Below are 22,651 nucleotides of genomic sequence, written 5' to 3' on the forward strand. Positions count from 1 at the left end.
AAATCAGCTGAGCATCTGGTTGAACGAGACTAGAGTTCATTATTGGTTGGATCCATACACTCTTTGAAATATTTTGAATACCAATACACAGTTTGATGAAATCAATTCTATTTTTAAATATTACACAACATGATTCATAAGAGGTTTTCTCGAAATTCTTGTCGGAAAAGTTCGAGAATCCATACTATAAAAATGTGCGTAATTCAAATAGAGATTATAAACTACTTGCCAAGCAAAAAAACATATTGTTGATTTTAAGATATAATCAACTCCCGTCAGTACTTCAGTACTTTGATTTTTTAATGTAACCACCTATCCCAAAATCATGTGCATTTTAATTTGATTTTTTTTCCTTGTTTCAGTTGATTGATCCAGAAATAGTTGACAATGAAAAAGAAAATGTTGCCACAGAAGTAACCAAGTACATTGCTCCAGTGATTCTTGCTAGAGGCTTGATGAGTATCACCTCTGTAGACAAAGCGGACCCCAAAGATGCAGAAACCATTGCCATGGCAACAGTCAGGTCAGCCCACCACCCCTCCATAGGTAAAGCATTTGAGATCACTAGATGAGGTGTAGCAAATACTGACTCTCATTTTGAGAAATCCTAATAGGTTGACAGAGATTAAATTTGATAAACTGGTACCCCTAAGGAGTAGAGGACCCCTTTGATTGAATGTCACAAGGTCAAGGTCAGACTACCATGGACATATTGTCCTTTCAATACCTTAGGAACTGTTTTAATACTCATTGCCTTATGAACAAGTTTTTTATACCCCCGCAAACGAAGTTTAGGGGGGTATATTGGTTTCACCCTGTCCGTCCGTCTGTCTGTCCGTCTGTCTGTAGACGCAACTTTGTCCCCCCTATAGAATTTTTTATTACTGCATGGAACACTTTGAAAATTTGTACATATGTTGAACACCATCTGAAGATGTTCACCTGCAATTATTTTTAAGATCAGACAAGATTTAATGATTTTATGACAGCTAGTTTTCATTTTCCTTATTCTATATATTGTACACTAATGTTGAAAAGTAAGGGAGGTAATCCTTACAGATTTTATTAATTAATTAATAGTATTAAAACACTCAAAAATATATTTATATAAATACATCCAGATTGAGGTTTTTGTCTTTATGTATTAATTAATAAAAAAAATTATTTTTTATAAGTATTCTATCAACTGACAATGCAAAGTTTTTGTTTGTCAATGATAAATTCTTAGGAGCTAATAAGAACATCAAAGACAAGTGTGGCTGAATTCATTTGTCCCAAGGGAGCCATTATCTGAGCCATGGTTCAGATGGAGCATGTGTTTAGGGGAAATTGATAATCTGCAAAATGGGTGATGGTTTTGGGGCTATATGTAAACCAAAAGTTCTATCATTATAAGGAAATAAATAGTATCATTATTAATAAAGAAGTTAAACTATTTTTAGAGGTTGTTTAAATTTATTAGTCAAGTAAATTGATGAAGTGACCCTATTGGGCATTAATTTAAATGAAATTCAAAATTACTGATATGATTGTAGTGTTTTGGCAATTTTAAAATTGTTTGTAATATTAAATTTTCTTTTTTTTACATATTTTTACATAGTATGGTAATTATGGTAATGTTTTGGGAGTCTATTTAATTTAACAAGCTCATCAAAGAAAATCATAGTCCTATGGGATCAATTTTCTGATATGGATTTCCATTGTGCCAAAGGAGAAAGTGAGGAAAATTTGAAACAACTATTTGCATCTGTCAAGACTCTTATTAGAAAGATATTGAAAGTTTTATCAACAGAAGAGCATTGCTTGCTACCGGTATTTCCATTTACTGCAAAGGGAGGGGTTATTGTCGTTTTGTTGGTTTCTCTTTAAATCAATTAAATTTAAAAAATATATATCATCAGATACATACATTTGTAAATGTATTACTGTTATAGATATGTAATTACATATTCTGACAATTTTGATTTTAATTTTTCTTTGTTAACTATTTTTTTAATTTTTTTTTACAATTCTAGAAAAATTTTTTTGTATGTGTTCCAAACCTTTATTATTCAATTCAATTATTTGTCCCATTTGAAATTAGCCTTGCGGGGGTATTAGTCCCATTAGGACAGTTCTAGTTTTTTTTAATTACTGTTAAACTGATGTCAACTTCTTTTTTAAATATTATAATCATTCTTTCATACCACTTTCATTCATACACTCATTCAAAAATCAAAAGTAAATGAACCAGAGGTTGTATATTAATTGGCTAAAAAAAAAAATACATAAATAAATGAAATAATAATATTCGTAGCAAATTCCACTTCTGTATAATATAGGTATACAATTATGAACAAAAGAAATCTTCCCACTGTGACCAGCATTTTTCAAATTTCCTAAGTTGAAATTTTTGAACTGATGCATATTTCTCTATCTTGTATTTAAAACTCAAATAATATAATAGATCAACATAGTTTGGAATCTTATTCTGCTTCAGACATATAAATATGAATTGTTTTGTATATAAAATTATGAAATTCACAGGTTTATTGTCAACACTTAGAGAATTTTCTCCAAATAATATATTGATAACATTGAATCCAACCCTCTTTGTTGTTTTTCTATGTATAGACATACTAAGATCATTCCACAAGGGTAAAACATTAGTACAACTAAAGAATACATGTTGTATTGTTTCTATTTCTTCTTTACAAAAAGTACAACAGTCATTTGCAATGATCTTGATTTTTTTTAAATAATAGTTAACAGGAAGAATTCTGTGTATAACTCTGTATTGTAGCCATTGAACAGATGTATCATTTGTTGTCATAAAACATATTTTGAAACAGTCTTGTATGCACAAATTTTGTTCAAGTGGTAATTCATTATTCCATCTTGATATTGCAGTTGGAACCACTTCAGTATAGTTCAAAATTTTATAAATTGCCTTGGTACATTTTTCATTCAATAAAATCACTTCAAAATACATTGGTAAAAAAGGAGTACAATTTTTTTCAATATTTACTCTTTCAACAAAGACTGATTTTAAAAACTTTGAAATAGCGCTAATAATACTGTTGTATTGCATGACATATACATCAGGCAAGTTAAACGTATGTAAAAAATTATGGTATGTCAAAAAAGCTCCATTTGCAGATAAGAAATCTCCAACTATCTTTATACCATGTTGGTACAATACATTAATAAGGCCAGCATTTTTTGAAATTTCGATTTACAAACCCGCCGACCCTATTTTTTAAAAATTCAAATAAAAATAGAAGGACCTAAACTAGCTATTAATTTCATTTTTTCCTCCGACCCGAAATTTTCTTTCTGGTAAAAATAAATGTTGATGCAATTGCGTATGTGTAGTCTGAATTATTGTTGTTCATGCATTGATTAAAAAGACCAAGTTCTTTCCGATCAAGTCACAGGCACTAGAAGTCACAAAAAACCACCATAGGGCCTACTCCTGTTTGCTTTCGTCCAACCCTACAATTTACGACCCTATTAAGTTTTGTGATCGGCAACTTAGCCAGAATTTCCTCAATAAAGAGAAGTTGAAGTCTTTTTCTATCACAATTCCGTAAATTAAAAAAAAAACCTCATCGCCAAGAAAATGATAAGTTACTTTTTTAAAAAAAACATTTTTGCAAAATAAATTCTAAAATAATCATAATTTAACCGTTTGGAAATAGATCCTCTACATAACGGTTGTAAGTGGGTCATAGGGTTGGACTAATAACCCTAAACACACTGAACACAGGAGTCTTATGACTGAAGGAAAGAGAATGATTTTATTTGTCATTAAGCTAACAAAATAACGAAACATTTCCTTTATTAAAGGTATAGTTGCATAAATAAATAAAATTTTAAATGTTAGTTAGTCTTTTTTAAATAAAAAAACTTGTTTGATTTTTTACTGACATGTATGGACATGCTTCTAATCCAATTTATTTTCAGTAACAATATTTTAAATTTTGAATTTGTGAATAGCATTGTTAATTTAATCAAATAAATTATTTCTCACACTTCTTCCTATTTTTCTGCAAGGAGGAAGTGAAAACTCCCTTAATTTTTTTGGTCTTAATGTATATGTACAGTATGTACTTGTATTTATAAAAAAAAACCTTCGTTTTTATATATGCATGTACAATATATCAACACAAATTTTCAGTGCCCATGGATAAAATATGTTATGATAAGACCATCACCAATTCAACCAAAATTACTTAGATATTTTTTAAAAAAATGGCAGCTCCTGGACACATGTTCTTATTTTAAAAATAAAAAAAAATATTGTTGAAAAATTGTTTTATTTTCATTTTTTTTCTCGACGTTCAAATTTTTCAATTTTATTTTTATTTTTTTTCCCTCCTCCTCACCAAATAATTTGAAAAATATTTCGTAAATCTAAAAATAAAAAAATGCTGGCCTAAAGAAAGATTTATTGGCAACTGTAATACAAGAGTTGTGCCATATTGGAACATTGATAATATTTTTCTTAATATAACCAGGCTGTTTGTTTAACATGTTCACTACCTGGTGCCATGATTGAAAAACATCTTGCCAAAAAACATTATTTTGTTTAATCATCTTTCTTATAAAATCATCCCCAAACTCTAACATTTTCATAGTAATATCTTTGCCGTTAATTGCAAAAAAAAATATCCATCCATGGTTTGTGTTTGAGAGTTAACCTTTTAATCCATGAGCATTTGAGAGAAGAAACGAAATTATGGACATCCAGCATTTTTAAACCACCTTCCCATACCAAAAAAAGCACTAAAAAGTTATACCTATGAGCCCTTAAAAAAGTAACAAAAAAGTCATAACTAAGTTAGCACAATTTGGAACCATCTGATCAATTATGGTTCCAAATTAGCATCAAAAAGTTATACCTATATTGTAACTTTTTGCTTAAGTACAAAAAAGTCATAACTAGAGTGTAACTATTGACAATTTATTTTTTTCATAAAAATAAATAGGTATAAAAAAGTTATCAAAAAGTTATAATAAAGTTATCATTTAGGTACAAAAAAGATACAAATTAAAGTTACAGAAAAGTTATCATTTAGGTACAAAAAAGTTATACATATAGGTATAGAAAAGTTATCATTTAGGTACAGAAAAGTTATAGATGTAGGTACAGAAAAGTTATACATATAGTTACAGAAAAGTTATCATTTAGGTACAGAAAAGTTATACGTATAGTTACAGAAAAGTTATCATTTAGGTACAGAAAAGTTATAGACGTAGGTACAGAAAAGTTATACATATAGTTACAGAAAAGTTATCATTTAGGTACAGAAAAGTTATAGATGTAGGTACAGAAAAGTTATACGTATAGTTACAGAAAAGTTATCATTTAGGTACAGAAAAGTTATAGACGTAGGTACAGAAAAGTTATACATATAGTTACAGAAAAGTTATCATTTAGGTACAGAAAAGTTATAGATGTAGGTACAGAAAAGTTATACATAAAGTTACAGAAAAGTTATTGTTTAGGTACAGAAAAGTTATAGATGTAGGTACAAAAAAGTTATCATTTAGGTACAGAAAAGTTACACAGAAAAATTACAGATGTAGGCAAAAAATATCTATCTGTATCATAAACTTCAGATAAAAAAACCCCAGGTACATGTACAGGTGTTATACTGATGAAAAAAAAGTCCCTAATGTTGACATGAACTTTTCATCAAATTGTCTTTGCTCTTGAATAGGAATTTAAAATCATATCTGTTCATGTGAGTAGAAGAACACAAGTCTATGTTTTTGTTAATCAATATGTTTACTGAATTATATTTACATCTAATGAGTATGCTTTCCTCCATTTCTTATGGAAACTTATAGTTAACGCCTTGTTTAACGATTGGTCGAAACCTACAATGACCTTAGAAAAATCACTGAAATAATCAGGATATCAATGCAGACTCACATTCCCATTGAAGACAATTTGGCTGTTTCTTTTAGCTAACGTACTGATGCACATTGAAAATAATATAGTAAATTTAACTTACTCTTTACAAACAATTTATTAATTTGTTAAAAGAAAGATGTAAATATAAACAATATAATGCTTTCTTTGACGATTCATGCAGGTAATGAAGGGAGCAATGATTGCAGAAAAAATTTACATAACTCGCTAATGCGGGTAATGTATTTTTTCTGCAATGTCGCTACATTCATATCCCGCATATGTCACCAAAGAAAGCATTTTATTGTTTACATAATTATCTCAAATCATTACAGACCCTATATGCAAGTTTTTTAAATAAAGCAATAATCTAACATAAAAGCATTTGGGATTACATGTGTGTCTAATGTTCTTGCTAAATTTGAATAGAAAATTTGAAAAACATTTTGTAAACCAAAATTTGACCAAAACCTTCATAAAGCATGTTTTAGGTTAAATTTCTAACATATACTAGCATGATTTTGTTCCAAACATACTAGTATGATTTTTAAAACAGTCCTGGTTCTAGATGATACCATTGACCTGCAGTAATTTATCAGCAAACAACTGGATCTGTTTCTTGAATCTGTTCCTAAAATGTATAAAAAAGAATGTTTCATTATGGCAATTTCTTACTACATGTACTTTCATTGTAACTGTTAAAATCCTTGACAACTACCTTATACTTAAAACAGAAAATTATATAGCAAACCAAGTTGAATATATATGTGACCAGCACCTGGCAGGTGAAAACTGGTTTCTGTTTACATGGCTGCATGTATTTCTATGGGAACGGTTGCTCTTGCATCTGATCTCTTTCATAGTATTATCCTCGTCCTCCATTAATCTAAAAGAAGGCAATAATATTTAAAACATGATACTGTTTGACAATTTTCAATATATGTAGCATAAATTATTATTAAATATCAGTAAAACTTTTCAATTCTCTGTTGACCTGGTACCCCCCCCTCTAAAAAAAAGTCAACATTGATACAGCAGTTGCCATTATATTCTCAGATTTACAATAATTCATTTACTAAAAGATATACATAATATATATTATTATGGTTAAAAATTTAAAATCTGTATATCTTTACTTGATAAACACACACACTTACTTTTTTCATCTTGTATTAATGATGTATCTTCAATCTGGTGTACAGTCTGCTAGCTAGACTTGGTTGGGATTTTTTCTGCAATACAATGATACTCTTTTTAAAAGAGTCGGCCATAATTTGATTACATATAGAATGTACATCACTAGATATACATGGCTGCATAGGCTTTGATATAGATGATAAAATCATGCACTTCCTATTAGAATTCTAGAAATATTCCAAATGTAATTCATTTCTAAGTGCAAAGCAATAATATAGAAATTGAGATAAGCAAACACAAATAAATTATTTAAAATGACTTGTTTGTACATCAGACCTACCCTGAATGGAAATGGTCATCCACAACTAAAGCCATATCATCCAGGTCTTAAGCATGTCTATCTTTATGAAACCACTGCTTGCAGTTTCATTACTACATACAACACGCTGTGGTTCTGCATATTTCTTGAAAAAATCAGGAAAATCTTCACAACAACTCCTGTCTTCTTTGCCCATTTCAAAATTTGATGGCGGAATGGCAATTGTCCAATCAGAATTCACGAAAGTCAAAGTTTGAAATTTTGTCCAATCACGATACAGCCACGATTAATACCGGGATAAATCTTTAAAATTTATTTTGGTTAAAAAACAATATTATTTACTTAATATTATCTAAAGAATTCAGCATTTAATTGAAACAAATTTTAGTAATATTTTCTTTCCTTACAACCTGTAAGTTTATTAACCGATCATCAAAACTGGGCATTTCCGGTCTCAAGAGCCGCCATTTTGAATAATTTGAGGGAATTTTAAAAACTAAATCAATTTAAATACCAATGCATTTTTACAATTGATGAATATGTAAAACCAAAAATTATAACACCTTTTTTAAATAAAACATGTTTCCCAAAGTTTATAACACAGTCCTTATAGCTATGTTCTGTTATAAATTACGATGAGAGATAGGCTAGTACTTGGAAAACATACAGATGGAAATAGCAGTACTGTTCTTTGTTAACAGCATATCTATTAATCAAATATGTGAATAAATATGGTGAACCCATCTCATAATAACAAACAATGCTACCACCCCTCCCCAGCCCCCTCCCCTCTTTTCTTCGCATGCATTCGATGTCGTGGGAAAATTCTGAATCAATTTCTAGAAATCTACTCAATTCCTTTATTCATTGGGTAGGCCATGAAAAGTTGGAAAAATTTTCAGTGATAATACAAAGTTGATGCTACCCCTTAGTATTTAACAGTGTTTAAACGAAATCGTAATATGTCTATATAATGATGTTCAAGAGACAGATAACAAAATAATGCTTGCAGGAGCAAAATAAAAAATGTCTGCTGGTCAAAACACACACATCAACTTTTTATCTTAAACAAACATCATCCTCACAGCACGACTAATCATGACCTCTTTAGACACCCTTAACTGTTAACCTGGGATGTGTGTGCGTTCAGGCGGAAAGTGATTTCCTGTTTCTGCCTTATAAAAACAATAAAATTTTGGACAGGTGTTTGTGTTGCAATTGATGGACTGGATTCCCGTTATAATGGTTATGTCATTGTTTTCAAACAAATCTTAGTGATTTTACTACCCAGTGTGTGATCAACCTACATCTACCCCCCCCCCCCCCCCACTTATCGTGATTTTTATAAAAAAAAAAAAAACAAAGTTATAACGATATTTTATATTGGTTTTTAGATTTATTGTGATAAAAGTCTACTTTAGACTTGAACCTCTTGGATAAGATACACTTAAATTTTTAGTGTAAAAATGACAAAGTCCAAACACATTCACAAATTGACTAAGTTCAATGTAGGTACATTTTAGTTATACTGAAAAGTTTCTAAGTTCAATGTAGGTACATTTCAGTTATACTGAACATTTTCTAAGTTCAATGTAGGTACATTTTAGTTATACTGAAAAGTTTCTAAGTTCAATGTAGGTACATTTTAGTTATACTGAAAAGTTTCTAAGTTCAATGTAGGTACATTTTAGTTATACTAAGAAATTTCTAAGTTCCATGTAGGTACATTTTAGTTATAGGGCAAAAAGTTTAAGTCCAATCTAGGTACAAAAAAGTTACACTTTAGTTACAGAAAAGTTATGACTAAGTGTAACTTTTTTTTGTATGGGTTTAATTTTGTGTAATCTTGAGTAACTATGAAAAAGTTGACTCTTTAGGTATTGCCAAAAACTGGGCATCCTATGCTGGGTAACAATAGATGAATGTAAATAAATGAATTAATGTAATTTTATGCTATTGTTTTTGCATAATTTTCATTTCATAATTAGGCTTCAGTTAAACAGGAAACTATTGTTCTTTGTCCAATAGATAATTTGCACTGGTTTAAAAAATGAAAAAATACATTCTTTCCCAATTTTTATAGCTTAACGCCATCTAGTTACCGGATAATCTTTTCGACAAAGAGTTCACAATAATCTGAACATGGGCGACACAAAATAATTCTATTCAAATGTTGTAAAGTCTACTGTTTGTTGTTCGTAATAAATATCTTTAAGCTAGTTTATTTTTTTCCATATGTTAATAATCACTTACATTATTGTAACTACTATGAATTAACTTTGTTAAATTTAAATAAACTCGAAACCTAACGCGAATGAATATTAAATGCAGTGTTTATCCCAGGCCGGTTTTGCATAGCGGTACCACCCCAGCCATGCATCACACAATGCCGCCATGCTTCCCGCTATGCATACATATTTTATTGCAAAAAAAGTAGATGTAACAGGGCTCGACATTAACGCTTGTCCGCTTGTCCGGTACCAGTTAAAAAAATATACGGACAAGTGAATATTGCTTGCCACTTGTCCGACTGGACAAGTGCATTCATTTTTATGTAATGAAGTCTCCAACATTTTAAAAAGTAAAGAAAGTTTTGTGATAAGTTTATCGGTAGTCCCGTTATAAGTTTATCGATTAGTTATTTTGAATTTCGATCCCGACTTCAAATTGAAATGCAATTGAGTTACTCTTGATCGGGATTGAAGTTCACTAATTACAAACAACTTTCAATATTGAACTGTAAAGGTGTGGATCTTAGTTCTTACAAAGTACCAAACGCACATGCTATCAAAAAGAAAGGAAGAACAGGTAACAAAGATAAACTTAAGGATTATGGAAGGAAATGTAATTTATTTTAGGCTTCATTCATCATTGATAGACTGTGATGACTTTCCATGTTTAGTTTAAAAAACAGCTGAGAAATCAATATAAGAGTTACATGTATTTTAAAACCTGATGCTAAATTTAAAATTTCTTGTAATCTGCCATGACAAAGCTACAGCTGACAAATCATGTTTAATGTTATATGGAACCAATACATTTAGGAAAGACACTTGAAGTTTCCATTTAAGAAGTCAAGTTATTAATTATGGCAAGAATAATCAATAAATGACTTTATTTTAGTAATACAGAACTGTAGTTTTCAAGTTGACAGTATTTGATCTTTAATATTGAAAAATATTTGGACAAGTGAAGTTGAAGTTCGGACAAGTGAATATCTTGGTCACTTGTCCGAATGGACAAGTAGGAAAAAAAGTTAATGTAGAGCCCTGTGTAAAATTGTCGTTATTCCGTTCAATCTTCATAAAAACATTTGCACCCGCCGCAGAGAGCGTTGCTATCTTCGATCAACATCGATCTCAGCAAGGGGGCACACGTGGTTAACGGTTAAAGGACTGAGCTTATGATTGAGATATATTGAAACTGAGTTTATAAATCGGGGTAATATGCCTAAATAGAGGGGCGATTAGTTCTTGTTTTAATATAATGTGCCTTCTTCGACATCTCCGCCGTTATCGAATGTTGGGGATTTTCCAAGATCTTAAAATAGCACAATGTTCACTCGATGAAGTTAGGTTGGTTGTGCTGTGATTGAACTGTTTATTTGCTGTAAAAATATTGGAAACTTGAGGAAATGTACTCAAATAAAAAAAAATTAGAGTTAGGCCTAATTGCAAGTCATACATGGAAGTGATGTCACATGACTATAATATAGAGTCATCGTACTGTATACCTCTGAAAATGACTTTGTGCACATGTCGTGTAAAGAGACCGACTGCTAAGTTATTAAATCAATAAAATTCTTTCTTTGGTGATTCATTCGGGATATGAAGGTAGCGACATTGCAGAAAAAATGTTAATTTTTTCTGCAATGATCGCTACCTTCATAACTGGCATGAATCATCAAAGAAAGCATTTTATTGTTTATATTAACACATTCCTTTTAACTAATTCATAAATTGATTGTGAAAAGTTAATAAATTCACTTAATTACTGTTAATGTGCATTAGTACGTTAGCTAAAAGAAATAGCCAAATCATCTCCTGTGAGACTTTGAGTCTGACATCATCATGATTATTTTGTGCGGTCGGTGATTTTTCTTAGGTCGCTGTTGGTTTTGATCAATCAACAAAGAGGATGTGTCCTGTCAGTTTCTTGTCAGTTTCAGACGCTGTATAGATTTCGACCAATCGATAAACGGGACATGTAGATTTTAATCTGACTGTTTCTACAGAGCTATCAATTGACTATACGTCCCATAAGATTACTTGGTAGATGTTGAAATAGTGCAGTTATTAATTTTAATTAAATTTGGTGTCAAAATATCACAGAATCTTTTATGTAAACCCCACATTTAAAAAAAAAAATATCAACCTACCAGAAAAAGTTGAAACAACTAGAGCAGAGCTCGTGGCAAAGCCCCGAGTAGGTCTTCCGTTGTTGCTGCGAGTTGAAAATATATGTTATATGGTGTCAAACGATTATAATGACTATACTTTCAGTTCTGCTTTTGTTATAAAAACGTGTTGTGATTGAAAGCCTGTATATAAAACGTGTTTTGAAACAAAGAAAGGAAGAAAATATTTTAGGAAAACTATTTGTCGAGCAGAGTTTATGTAATCGTTTCAAACATTCTTTAAAAAGTGAGATGTTTAATGGCGAGTTAAATTTTCACGGGTAGCAAGCATTGTTATAAACAGTATGTATTCATGATTCATGTCAGGAATTGTATTTCTTTTTTAAACTGAACCCGCCTACAAAACACGTAAACCTTTCTCAAAGATAACTTCTATATTAAAATATTTCTAAATTTTTGAAGACTATGTGCAAGTTTAGAATTGCGTGCTGACAAAATTTACAGACCCTAAAACGTACTACTACACCAAAAAAGCGTGCGGCCTACGTGCGAGAAACGTTTCGTGTAAACCTTTTAGAGTTTCATGTAAACCGTTTCGGGCAAAGCGTGTAAATCGTTTCGAGCAAAGCGTGCGAGAACCGTGTGAAACGTTCATCAAATTTCATTCGGAACTCTCTGACAAGTTAATTGTTTCAAAATGGCGCCCGTGTTTTACATTACTTTAACAAAATTGAGCGAATTTTTAACAAACAAAAGAAAGGTATATATATTAAAAGACGACTAGTAACAGATAAATACATGTATATTTAACGTTTTCATGCGATGTTTCAGTACTGAAACAATATTAAAATTCGCTATACATAAAAAATATTAAATACAGTTAGCGAAACATGATTTCTATTGGAACAAACCTAAATCAACTTTAACTTGCACGATCATGTTTTGATAAGCATGTATTTTTATTATTTATTTACATCGATAACTCTTACTGAGACCATTCGGCTGTGTACAAGCAGCACACATAACCTCGGACATCGGGTGAGACCTGCACCTGGCTAAACCTGTCAATCAAACTCTGTGTATTTGTTTTCATTGGATGGTCAGGCGTCTCTATTTTGTCAAAAGCCAATGGAAAATTAATGACTTCAAGGTAATCGGAATACGTATTTGATGAAGCACACAATTTAAATGATAGAAAATTTATTAATTATTTGAACAAAATTAAATGTAAACATAGAAAGGTAATAAAAAAATTAATTATTATGGGAATCTATACGCATGGTACTCAATTAAAATAGATTATATTATGATTTTATTATTTTATGTAGTAAAATCACCCTTCCAACTGTTACTCAATTACATAACAATTGATGACCTGGGCCTATAAATGTTCTGAGCTGTGTGCGCTGAAGCGACACAAGATTCTCGGTCGCATGCGGCAATTGAATTAACACAGACTGGCCGAATAAACAAAGGGGTGGGAAAGTGAAACAAAATGTTACACATAAGAAACCACCAAAAATGATTTTCGACAGATCTTGCTATCTTTTCTCCAATTAAAAAAAAAATCCAGTGCGAGCACCTGTCAGCGGGGCGGGAGGAGGGGGGGGGGCAGCAATGAGTTCGCTTCCACAATGAAACTACAGTAGTGATTAATATGTGACCGATAGAATCTAATCTAAAGTTGTTTAAACTCATGTGAATATTTTTTAAAATAATCATCGAATGCCTCAATTCAGGGCATTCCTTTATCGTGCTAGCACCTACCGTAAACATGTAACATGGAACTTTGATTATAATTTGATTTGATTTTTAAACTACCTTATACGCTATCGTATAAATCAATGCTTAATCAACTGTACAAGTAAAATAAATTTATCTTTTCATCTTAAACCAATATAATAGTTGAAAACATAATAAAATATAGTTGTGTCCGTGCAAAATATGAAACATAAACGCGTCATAAGGTACATGTAGAAGATCACGAACCGACCGCGGATCACTTATCCACTCGCGCCGGATCTCCTCAGCCATGTGCGAGGGATGATCATCATTTAAATGTTTAATATTTGAGGGGGGGGGGGGGGGTGTTGATTTAAAACATTAATTGTACAGTTTTTAAAGTAGTTTACATAAACAAACCAACCATTAGTTTATGTCTAACGATTTTTCCGATTTGGAGTAATATCGTTCATTAATATTCATTTACACTCAAATATTTAATTAAATATATACAAGTAGGACAAACTTTTATAACATAAAATTAAAACAGTTCTTGTATATACGGCTATATTAACTCAAACACGTTCATATGCATGTAAGTGTAAGTTGCGGTGTGCGAATCTTGTGTATTAAATAACCGCTTACCGCTAAGTAATGCAGCCGTCGCTGATCTCCTCGGTCGTGGGCAAAGAATATATTTCGTAAAGGTACAACGCACAGAAACGCACAGCTCACAACCAAGGAAGATTTGAAAAGTTTGCAATATAATGACCTTACTCTATCAAATAGAAGTCATATATTTTAAACTTAAACCCCACAATTGATCTATGTCTATTATTGCTTTAGAGAATGACATTGCTTTTATTAATTAAATGAACTATTTCTTACTTGACATCCAATCGTTTAATCCACAAAAGATTTTGTGTAATCAAAACTAAAACAATTCTTGAGTTCGCGGCTAAATAAACTCATATATGAGAGACGCAACTCTCGTGTATTAGATAACCGCTGACCGCTAGGTAGTCCAGCCGCGAGCATGGTGACCGATTTTCTCGGCCGCGGGCGAGGGAGAGCTTACGTAATGGTACACACACACACACACACACACACACACACAGCTCTGATTCAAGGTAGATTTTAAATGCATGGAGTTAATAAATAAAATGTAATGCATAGAGTTTTTTAATTCCATATTTTGTGGTTTAAAAGAAAAGAAAAAAAATGTTTTGTTTTCCAATTGCCGTTTTTAATGATTGTGCACTATAAGAACTTCACAACAATGACTTAAACTCCTAAAAAAAAAAAGCATGTACTCCAAAAAAAAAAATTCTTATAAATTAATGCCTCCTGTATAAACCAGCATACTTTCTGCGGCAACTTTATGCCGGTTGTACGCACAAAGACTTTCGTTAACTTGTCAAATGAAAACAGGTACATGTCAACATGTAAAGCTTTTTACACTCATACTACACAAATCACTTACAAAATAATATTGTTACGACCTTTATGAGATCCCAACAAACAACTTTTCCAGCGACATCCATATCAAAATCCAAACCGTTTTTGAGTTATTAAGCAAAATTTTTTAGGGGCTATTGGCCCTTAATTTAAGGGGCCAGCCCTTTTTTATTGGTGTCAAATGAAAGCCCTTGATATTCTGCACAACTTTTATTCTACATGTCTTAACAAAATATTTTTCGTTAAAAAGATATAAAGGAAAATATGTCTAAATTTTTGCACTTTTTGGAATCCTGTTTTTTGACCCCCTACCTTTTCCTAAATAAGGAACGTAATCCAAAAACAAAAACCGATGTATACAACTTCAATGTCTTTGTTATTCAAATTCGTTGGATTCCCATTCCCTGCTATCATAGTCTCGGAGCCTTTGTCTGGAAACCAAAGGCCCTAAAAATTTTTAAAAGGGGAATAACTCGTTAACGGAAAAGGAATTCTAACTTTTATGATTTGATGAAGATAGTGTTTTGTAAAGTCCATTAGCCCTGAAAATTTGCGCAAAATCCGTTCAGAAATGAGCACGATATGAAGCCTCAAAGTTCGCGTCTAGGAAGAAAAAAAAAAAAAAGAAAAATAAGAATAATCTTAACCCGCACAATAATAGAAAGGTCTTCCGTTGGAAACGGAAGACCTTAATTAAGTTTGCTGTAATTGCATACTTCTGTCTGTCTCTCTCCCCCCCCCCCCCCCCCCCCCCTCCCCATTTATCTCTCTATAAAGGGGAAAAAAAACAGAAGGTGTGAGAACTGCCTTGTAAATCTATATTTATTATAAAAGCTTGTGAAGGTCAGCCTCCTGAAAAAGTTGATTTTGAAAAAAAAAATGCTATTAGTTTTGCTAGAAAAAAAACAGAAAAAAAATATGGATAAATATACATGTATGAATTACAAATAAAATGAAATAATACTTGTTGATGTAGATTTCATGAGAATGCATTAATTATTGTAAATAACATGCAGTACATTTTATCATATGGTCATACCATTTTTACGCGCAGTGATGCTGCGCTGGTTGTGGCGCTGTTACATCGCACCGCACACCAACTCTGCCAAACTTCCCCCCCATGCATCAAAAATTTTCTGGGGAAAACACTGAAATGGCAACAGTGCCATGTTTAAGTCAAGTATGAAAAGAAGGGAAGAGAAGAGTAGCGTCATGACATTTTCGTACCAGTTCATAGTGCGTAGGAATACAAGGTATACTGATATTTGAGAGCATGTTGATTTAAAGCGTGTTTGTTTCTTATATCATTGAATTAATTTACTTTTAATGTACTTCAGTTGTTGGTTGAGTCTGACATCATCATAATTATTTCATGCAGTCCATGATTTTCCTTAAATCAATGGTGGTTTCAAGCAAAAGATAAAAGAGGCGTCTAGATTTCAATCCTGTCTGTTTCGGTCACTAAAGTTCGACCAATCAATAAACAAGGCATGTTAATATTGGTCCTGTTAGTTTTTATAGAGCTATGAATTAATTAGTTACTTTCTATAGAGCTATAAATAAACTAAAGTTTCCGTAAGAAATAGAGGAAATCATACTCGATACATGTAAATATAGTCTTATCAAACCATTAGCCATTATGGCCCTTCAGGGCATTGATTATTTTTTTGGTATATATTTTATTATTGAGAAAAGATAAAATTTTCAAATTGTTTATAGATTAGGTAAAATAGAAAGTTTCATATAAGGTGATTATTGTAATCAAATTTATACATTAGATGTTTATACAATAAAATATCTGGGTTTTTTATTACAGTTTTTTCAAACAGTTCAGCATGGACTGATATTCTGTATCAGTTAAAACTTGATGCCAGACAGTTTTTGTTGAAGAATGCAGACAGATGCATGGAATGTGTTCTAATAGACAAACAACTTGATGAGGTAATTAAATTTCTTTTTTAGAATTCGTTATGTGTGGTTTTCAATGTTTGGCTTTAAATCCATTTTGATCTTTGTTTCAGAACACACAGAATGCGTTGAGCACTTTTGCACGGATTGGGGCTGACCTTGTTCTGCGGAGAGTTGTGGCCTACAGTACAGGTATTCTGGGTCAGAGCGAGCTGTTACTGGTGACCCTGAACGAGTACGGAGTGTTCTGTTGTCCCGAGGGAGAGCTCTACGACAAGTCACTCATCCAGCAGTGAGTAAATATTAAGGATTGTTTGTCACAGGCATAGGGGATATAGAGGATATACATAGGCAAGCTACTGACAAACAAGTTGATAAAACAGGACTATCAACAGTCTCGTTTGAAGTCATCTTTTCGTAAGTTCTATGGTCAATACAACGACGTTGTCAGCAAATACAATCTTCCACTGGGTCGCATGCTGGCTGACGTTTTTCATACTAATTGTTAGACCATAATTAATCACCTAATTGTCTACGGACTTTTCCGTTTTATCCCTGATTACGACATAGAGCACACGGCGGGTGTGACCGGTCAGCAGAGGATGCTCCCTCCTCCATGGCACTTGATCCTACCTCTATCTTTTTAGAGGTCCGTGTTGCTCTGCTTTGAATTTGTATTTTGCTTTATGGATTTTTGAGATGGTTGACAGTTTGTTATTGTCATTTTTTTTCATGTATGTTCATGTAGTTTTATGGTGCTGTTAGTGTTATAGAGATGATTCTCATCTGTATCCTGAATTATTTTCAGGTTTGAAAAGTCTTCTGACAGCTCTGGTGCCAACATTAAAAGGGAGAACAAGCTGTACACGTATGAAGATCAAATGGCTGAACTAGAACTCAAAAAGGTTTTTTTAATACTTAGTCCATCTTATTATTCAACTTGTCAGCTAATATTTTATGTTCATTAAGTGTTACTGCTACTGTTTAATAGATGTTTTTATCAATCACATAATATGTATCACGTAATGTGTTCTGTAGGAGTTAGAGAAGAAAAAGGGGAAAAAACCAAAAGAGCCAATCAAACTTTCCAAGAAACAGGAAGAAATGCTGCAAGCTCAGAAGGAAAAGGAGGCTGAAATCAGAAAGAGGCTTACAAAGGTAGGGATTTTCCCCTTTTATAATTAATTTCTAATTGAGTTTCAGCAAGGACCAAACAAGGGGGGAGGTGACTTAATTTGGTTGAGATAATCGATTTTTGATTGGTAACTTCGCCGGAATTTCCTCTGAAAGAGAATTTAAAGGAGCCATGTATTCCGAGTTCATATTGTGTAAATAAACTCCAAAGACAATAAAACGATGTTTTTGTAATTGAAAAGATGTTTTCACAGCCTCAGTTAAACCCTGTTATGATTAATCATTCGCGACTGTCTTATCTGTAGAGATTATAGATACCGGTGATGCATACACATACCGTGCATTGAAAATTACAACCGATATATATGTCTTTTCTTGTTCATATTATAATTAGTTGGTAACCTGTAATTAGTTAATAACTATGCCAAATTAATGCCATTTGTTTACATTTATTTTCAAAATAAAAATGTTGTAATTGGGTCATATAGGGTAGGACTAATGCCTCCAAAATACACAGAAGTGCATAAACTGATATTGTGCATGTCACTTGGCTAACTCAATCACAAAACATATATACGGTATTTTCCCGACGAATCGTCGATGCGGACAACTAGTCAAATTGCTCATTTTTAGCCAAAATTTTAACAAAAATCTACGATACGTCGATTCAGATCATGCGTTGATCTTATCACTTCAAAATGGCGTATAAAACTTCAGTAACATTATCAGTGTATGATGCCACGATGTCCCCGATATTGCTACCAATTATTATTAATGATTAACATTTAAACAATTACACTTTATACTTACGCATCATATTTTCAAATATTGGCAACTTCTACAAAGTCGCTTGCATTTTAAACAATTCCCGATATCGCGTGTTATGCAAAACTAAACTTACTTTTATCAGAAATATTTTATTCCCATGCATTAAAATAATTATCCACTCTGGCCATCGCCAGTGTATTCGCCATTACGTAACCAGCCACCTGTTGACTCGGCGCGTGGTCAATGTTTGTTTAACAATTTCCGGTGTCAGAGGCATGCACCTGTCTAGTGTCAAGACTTCAAAGGGGGATCTCAAGTGCAGAAAGCTTAGCAATTACTATGATTTGATGAAACTTGTTTACTTTGTATCCAGTAATGCAGTTACATGCTATTGTTTTACATAGACACTGTTAGAAATAGACCGATCATTTGTGCGACTTGAAAATGACAATATATACGACATACATACGTTTCCTAAAATTTTTATTTAACAATAATCAAAGAATTGGACAGTAATTAATCAATGAACTATATAATCACTCTTATAACGGCCCTCTTTATATACACGGAGTGAAATTGCCGTAAAGATCTCAGCTTTAGGACAAGATTATTAACACAACAGATGTCAGCCTATTGTATAAACAGTAGTATTGAATATTGCCGATTACATATTTTAAGATTGAATTTGACTATAAAATATTTCTTATTTATACTTTCCACTAATAAAATAATAAAACTTAAAAAACCTTCCCGAGACCTACTGCAATATTTTTTTCCATTCAAATTTGGTTTCAATTTTACTGCGCAATGTTATCTTCCCACTAGTGATATATGGAACCATGTGATGATGTGTTTATAAAAACGGAACGGTAAAACTTTTAATTGATTAAAGACAGTGTACCATATTTTAATAACTGTTATTATTATGTATTTTAGTGTTAACAGATGAGTGAAAATGATAATTATTAAAGATGAACAGTGAATTCAACAACGTAATTTTCAATCACACAGCCAACTCAAGATGATTAAAACCAAGATTTTTAATGCTATTTTTAACAATTTTCTGACCTCAACCCTTTATAGACAAGTCGAACAAGACGATAAGTCAGGTGCTCTGGTTCAGAGAAAAAAAATACCGACTAATTGTCTGAAAAATACGGTATATAATGTATGAATACATTAAAAAAAAATGAAATTAAACATATTGGATAAGTTAAGACTGACGCTGAAATGTTTCTTGATCTTAACAATTGTCTTACTAAACATTAAATACTTGTGTACAGAAAAATCAAAAGGATGATCTACGATAACTATTTCGTGGGGTCCCTTCTCATTTGATGAATTATATGAATTAAATTGCAACAATTTTGGTAGTTTTCAAATGAGTAATTTATTAAGTTAAAACAACATCTTTTAAACAGTTCTGACACATTATAATTATGAGGATATCTGCATTATCATTATTTTTAAGAAAATATTGCAGCAGATAATCATCTTGGTTTGTAGCCATTTGTTGTTTTTGAGAAAAGATGAAAATAATTGATGGGCCTTAATTAGTACAAAAGTGATACCTGTATGCCTGATAATACATTGAATTACAGGTAACTCTCGATGGCTCGAACTTCGATCGCTCGAAGTGAGTTTAGGGTCTCGATTTTTTTTCCCTATATAACTAAGCAAAGAGGTATAGCGCACTTAATATACCATTTGGCCTCAAATATAGCCTTTTGCAAACATCAGACATTTTCCATGTTAAACAATATTTAGTTTAAATATATTCAAAGAAACGCAATTTACACAATCACCATGCTCTAAGAGTCTTAATTATCTTACACAACATCATTAAAATATTCAGGTTTTGTTAGGGATATATAGGAAAGTAGTTTGTATACGATAAAAAATTGGATATTTGACTATTTGAACCACTATAAACCAAAAACATCCGATATAAATTATGTTCTACAGGTATTGTAGTACACTTTTTCATTGAATTAGCTTTGGTTAAACGTGGTCCACTAACTGAAAATAAGACAAATATTTCAGTTAGTGTCTTTTTTAATACAATCATGTATAAAGCAATATATATTGAAAATGCATCTGACGAAAATGTAATATGCGTGGCCTAGTGGTAACGCGTAGGTGTTTATGATTTTGTGGCCGCTGGATCGAATCCACTAAGTAGTAATTTTTTTCACTTAAATTGAAACATGAACAGAATAGAGAGGTTAAGTTACATGTATCTATTCTTCTGGTTTAAAAAAAAATTATCTTGTTTAAAGTAGTCCGAGTATCGCACTACGTCATAATACGGATTTTACAATATTGGTTCGACTTTTACAAAGCGTTTTTTATACCCGGTATTGATTTTGCTCTACATCGCTGTTGTAAACAATGGCAACTAGACCTATTTTTGTCTCTAACAAAAAGGAAGGGCTTTTCGACAGCCCTTAAAACCCCTTATTTAAATTTATCATATTTTCTCTCAGAATCTGTATATAAAAAATTAGGAAAATATCATGAGCATATACCCACACGTTAACATTTAAGAAATTAAATCCCCAAAGAAAGACAACTTCAGAATTTTTTATCCAACTATATCGTTTGTTTCCTGAAATAAAAGATCTAAAAATTCATATATAAGAAAGTAATCATTTAAGATTCAATTGTTTTGGTATGCCAAAAGCTCTAATCCTAATCATTCATTGAGCAAAGCGAGAAAACTCTTGAATTTCAATTTTTTTTAAATGTGATAAAGTTATCATTTTCAGGCCCTTAAAACCCCTATAACGAGTCAAAAAGTGGCCCTTTGGACCATGATATTTAAATTGTACTCTTTATTCCTAACTAATAACTGAAAAGAGTTTGAAAATTAGATGAGTACCGTAATGTCACGTGTATAACACGCACTTTTTTTCAGCCAAAATTTGATCAAAAGTGGGGGGTGCGTGTTATACATAGGACTAAAATTTTACCCCATTTTTTCAAGCCGTGATTCTTAATTACCTCGGGAGACGTGACTGCCGATATAGCGTGTTATGCAAGTTGTATGAGTGTATATTTTCTGCTGATATAGCGCGTTATGCAAGTTGTACGAGTGAATACCAAATTTACTGCATCAGAAATACCTTATTCTTAGTTTTATTTCCATGTATTGAAATATTTATCCACTCTCAACACTATTTCTTGCATCAAACAAGTTTAAATATCGCCAGTGTAATCGCCATTACGTAAGCAATCACCTGTTGACTCGGCGCGTGGTCAATGTTTGTTTAACAATTTCTGGTGTCAGAAGCATGCACCTGTCTTGTGTCGGACTTCACAGGGTGTTTTCAAGTGCAGAAAGCTTAGCAATTACTATGATTTGATGAAACTTGTTTACTTTGTATCCAGTAATGCAGTTACACGCTATTGTTTTACATAGACACTGTTAGAAATAAATCGATCATTTGTACGACTTGATAATGACGATATACGACATACATACGTTTCTTCAGAATGTTTATTTAACAACAATCAATGAGTTTGACTATAATTAATCTTTTGATGTTGTTTTGGTTTATATCTGCAAACATTATAACTTTTAAGCTCGGTTGCCGTTCTTCCCTACGTATGATGATCTTCAACTTTTCCACTGTTTTACGAAGTGTCTAATGATATTTGATACCGCCCATGTAAATCATGCCGTCCTTTTTAAGTAAAATTGTAAGAACTTTGACTCTAATATCGCTTGGGCAATGTTCCGATCACTAAATTACAGTAATTGCGCTTGGGTTACAAAATTATCATTAAACATCGATAGTTATTTGGAAAAATGGCGGCCGTCGATTTTCATCATTGTGCTATGTTCCGATCACAAAATTAAAGAAATTGCGCATGGATTATAAAATTATCATGAAACATCGATTGTTTGGGGGGAAATTGCGGCCGTTGATTTCGCCATTTTTGGGTG

General features: G+C 32.0%; 1 protein-coding gene and 1 long non-coding RNA gene across 2 annotated transcripts in view; one reads left to right on the forward strand and one right to left on the reverse strand.

The window, feature by feature from the left end:
- The window catches only part of LOC105324846 (stalled ribosome sensor GCN1), a 173,096-nt gene that overhangs the window by 74,234 nt on the left and 76,211 nt on the right, over positions 1-22,651 (forward strand). Inside the window, exons 18-22 of the mRNA XM_034481722.2 lie at positions 363-546; positions 16,709-16,833; positions 16,914-17,092; positions 17,609-17,705; positions 17,839-17,958. Coding sequence (XP_034337613.2) covers positions 363-546; positions 16,709-16,833; positions 16,914-17,092; positions 17,609-17,705; positions 17,839-17,958 — 705 coding nt within the window. The remainder of the gene's footprint in view (positions 1-362; positions 547-16,708; positions 16,834-16,913; positions 17,093-17,608; positions 17,706-17,838; positions 17,959-22,651) is intronic.
- On the reverse strand, positions 4,755-8,118 carry LOC117692762 (uncharacterized). Its single transcript, XR_004604088.2, has 4 exons — positions 7,377-8,118; positions 7,057-7,131; positions 6,651-6,785; positions 4,755-6,530 (listed from the first exon to the last, which is right to left on the reverse strand). It is a non-coding gene; the product is annotated as an uncharacterized lncRNA (long non-coding RNA).

The sequence above is a fragment of the Magallana gigas genome, chromosome 3 (assembly GCF_963853765.1).
Source record: "Magallana gigas chromosome 3, xbMagGiga1.1, whole genome shotgun sequence".
NCBI classification, from domain to species: domain Eukaryota; kingdom Metazoa; phylum Mollusca; class Bivalvia; order Ostreida; family Ostreidae; genus Magallana; species Magallana gigas.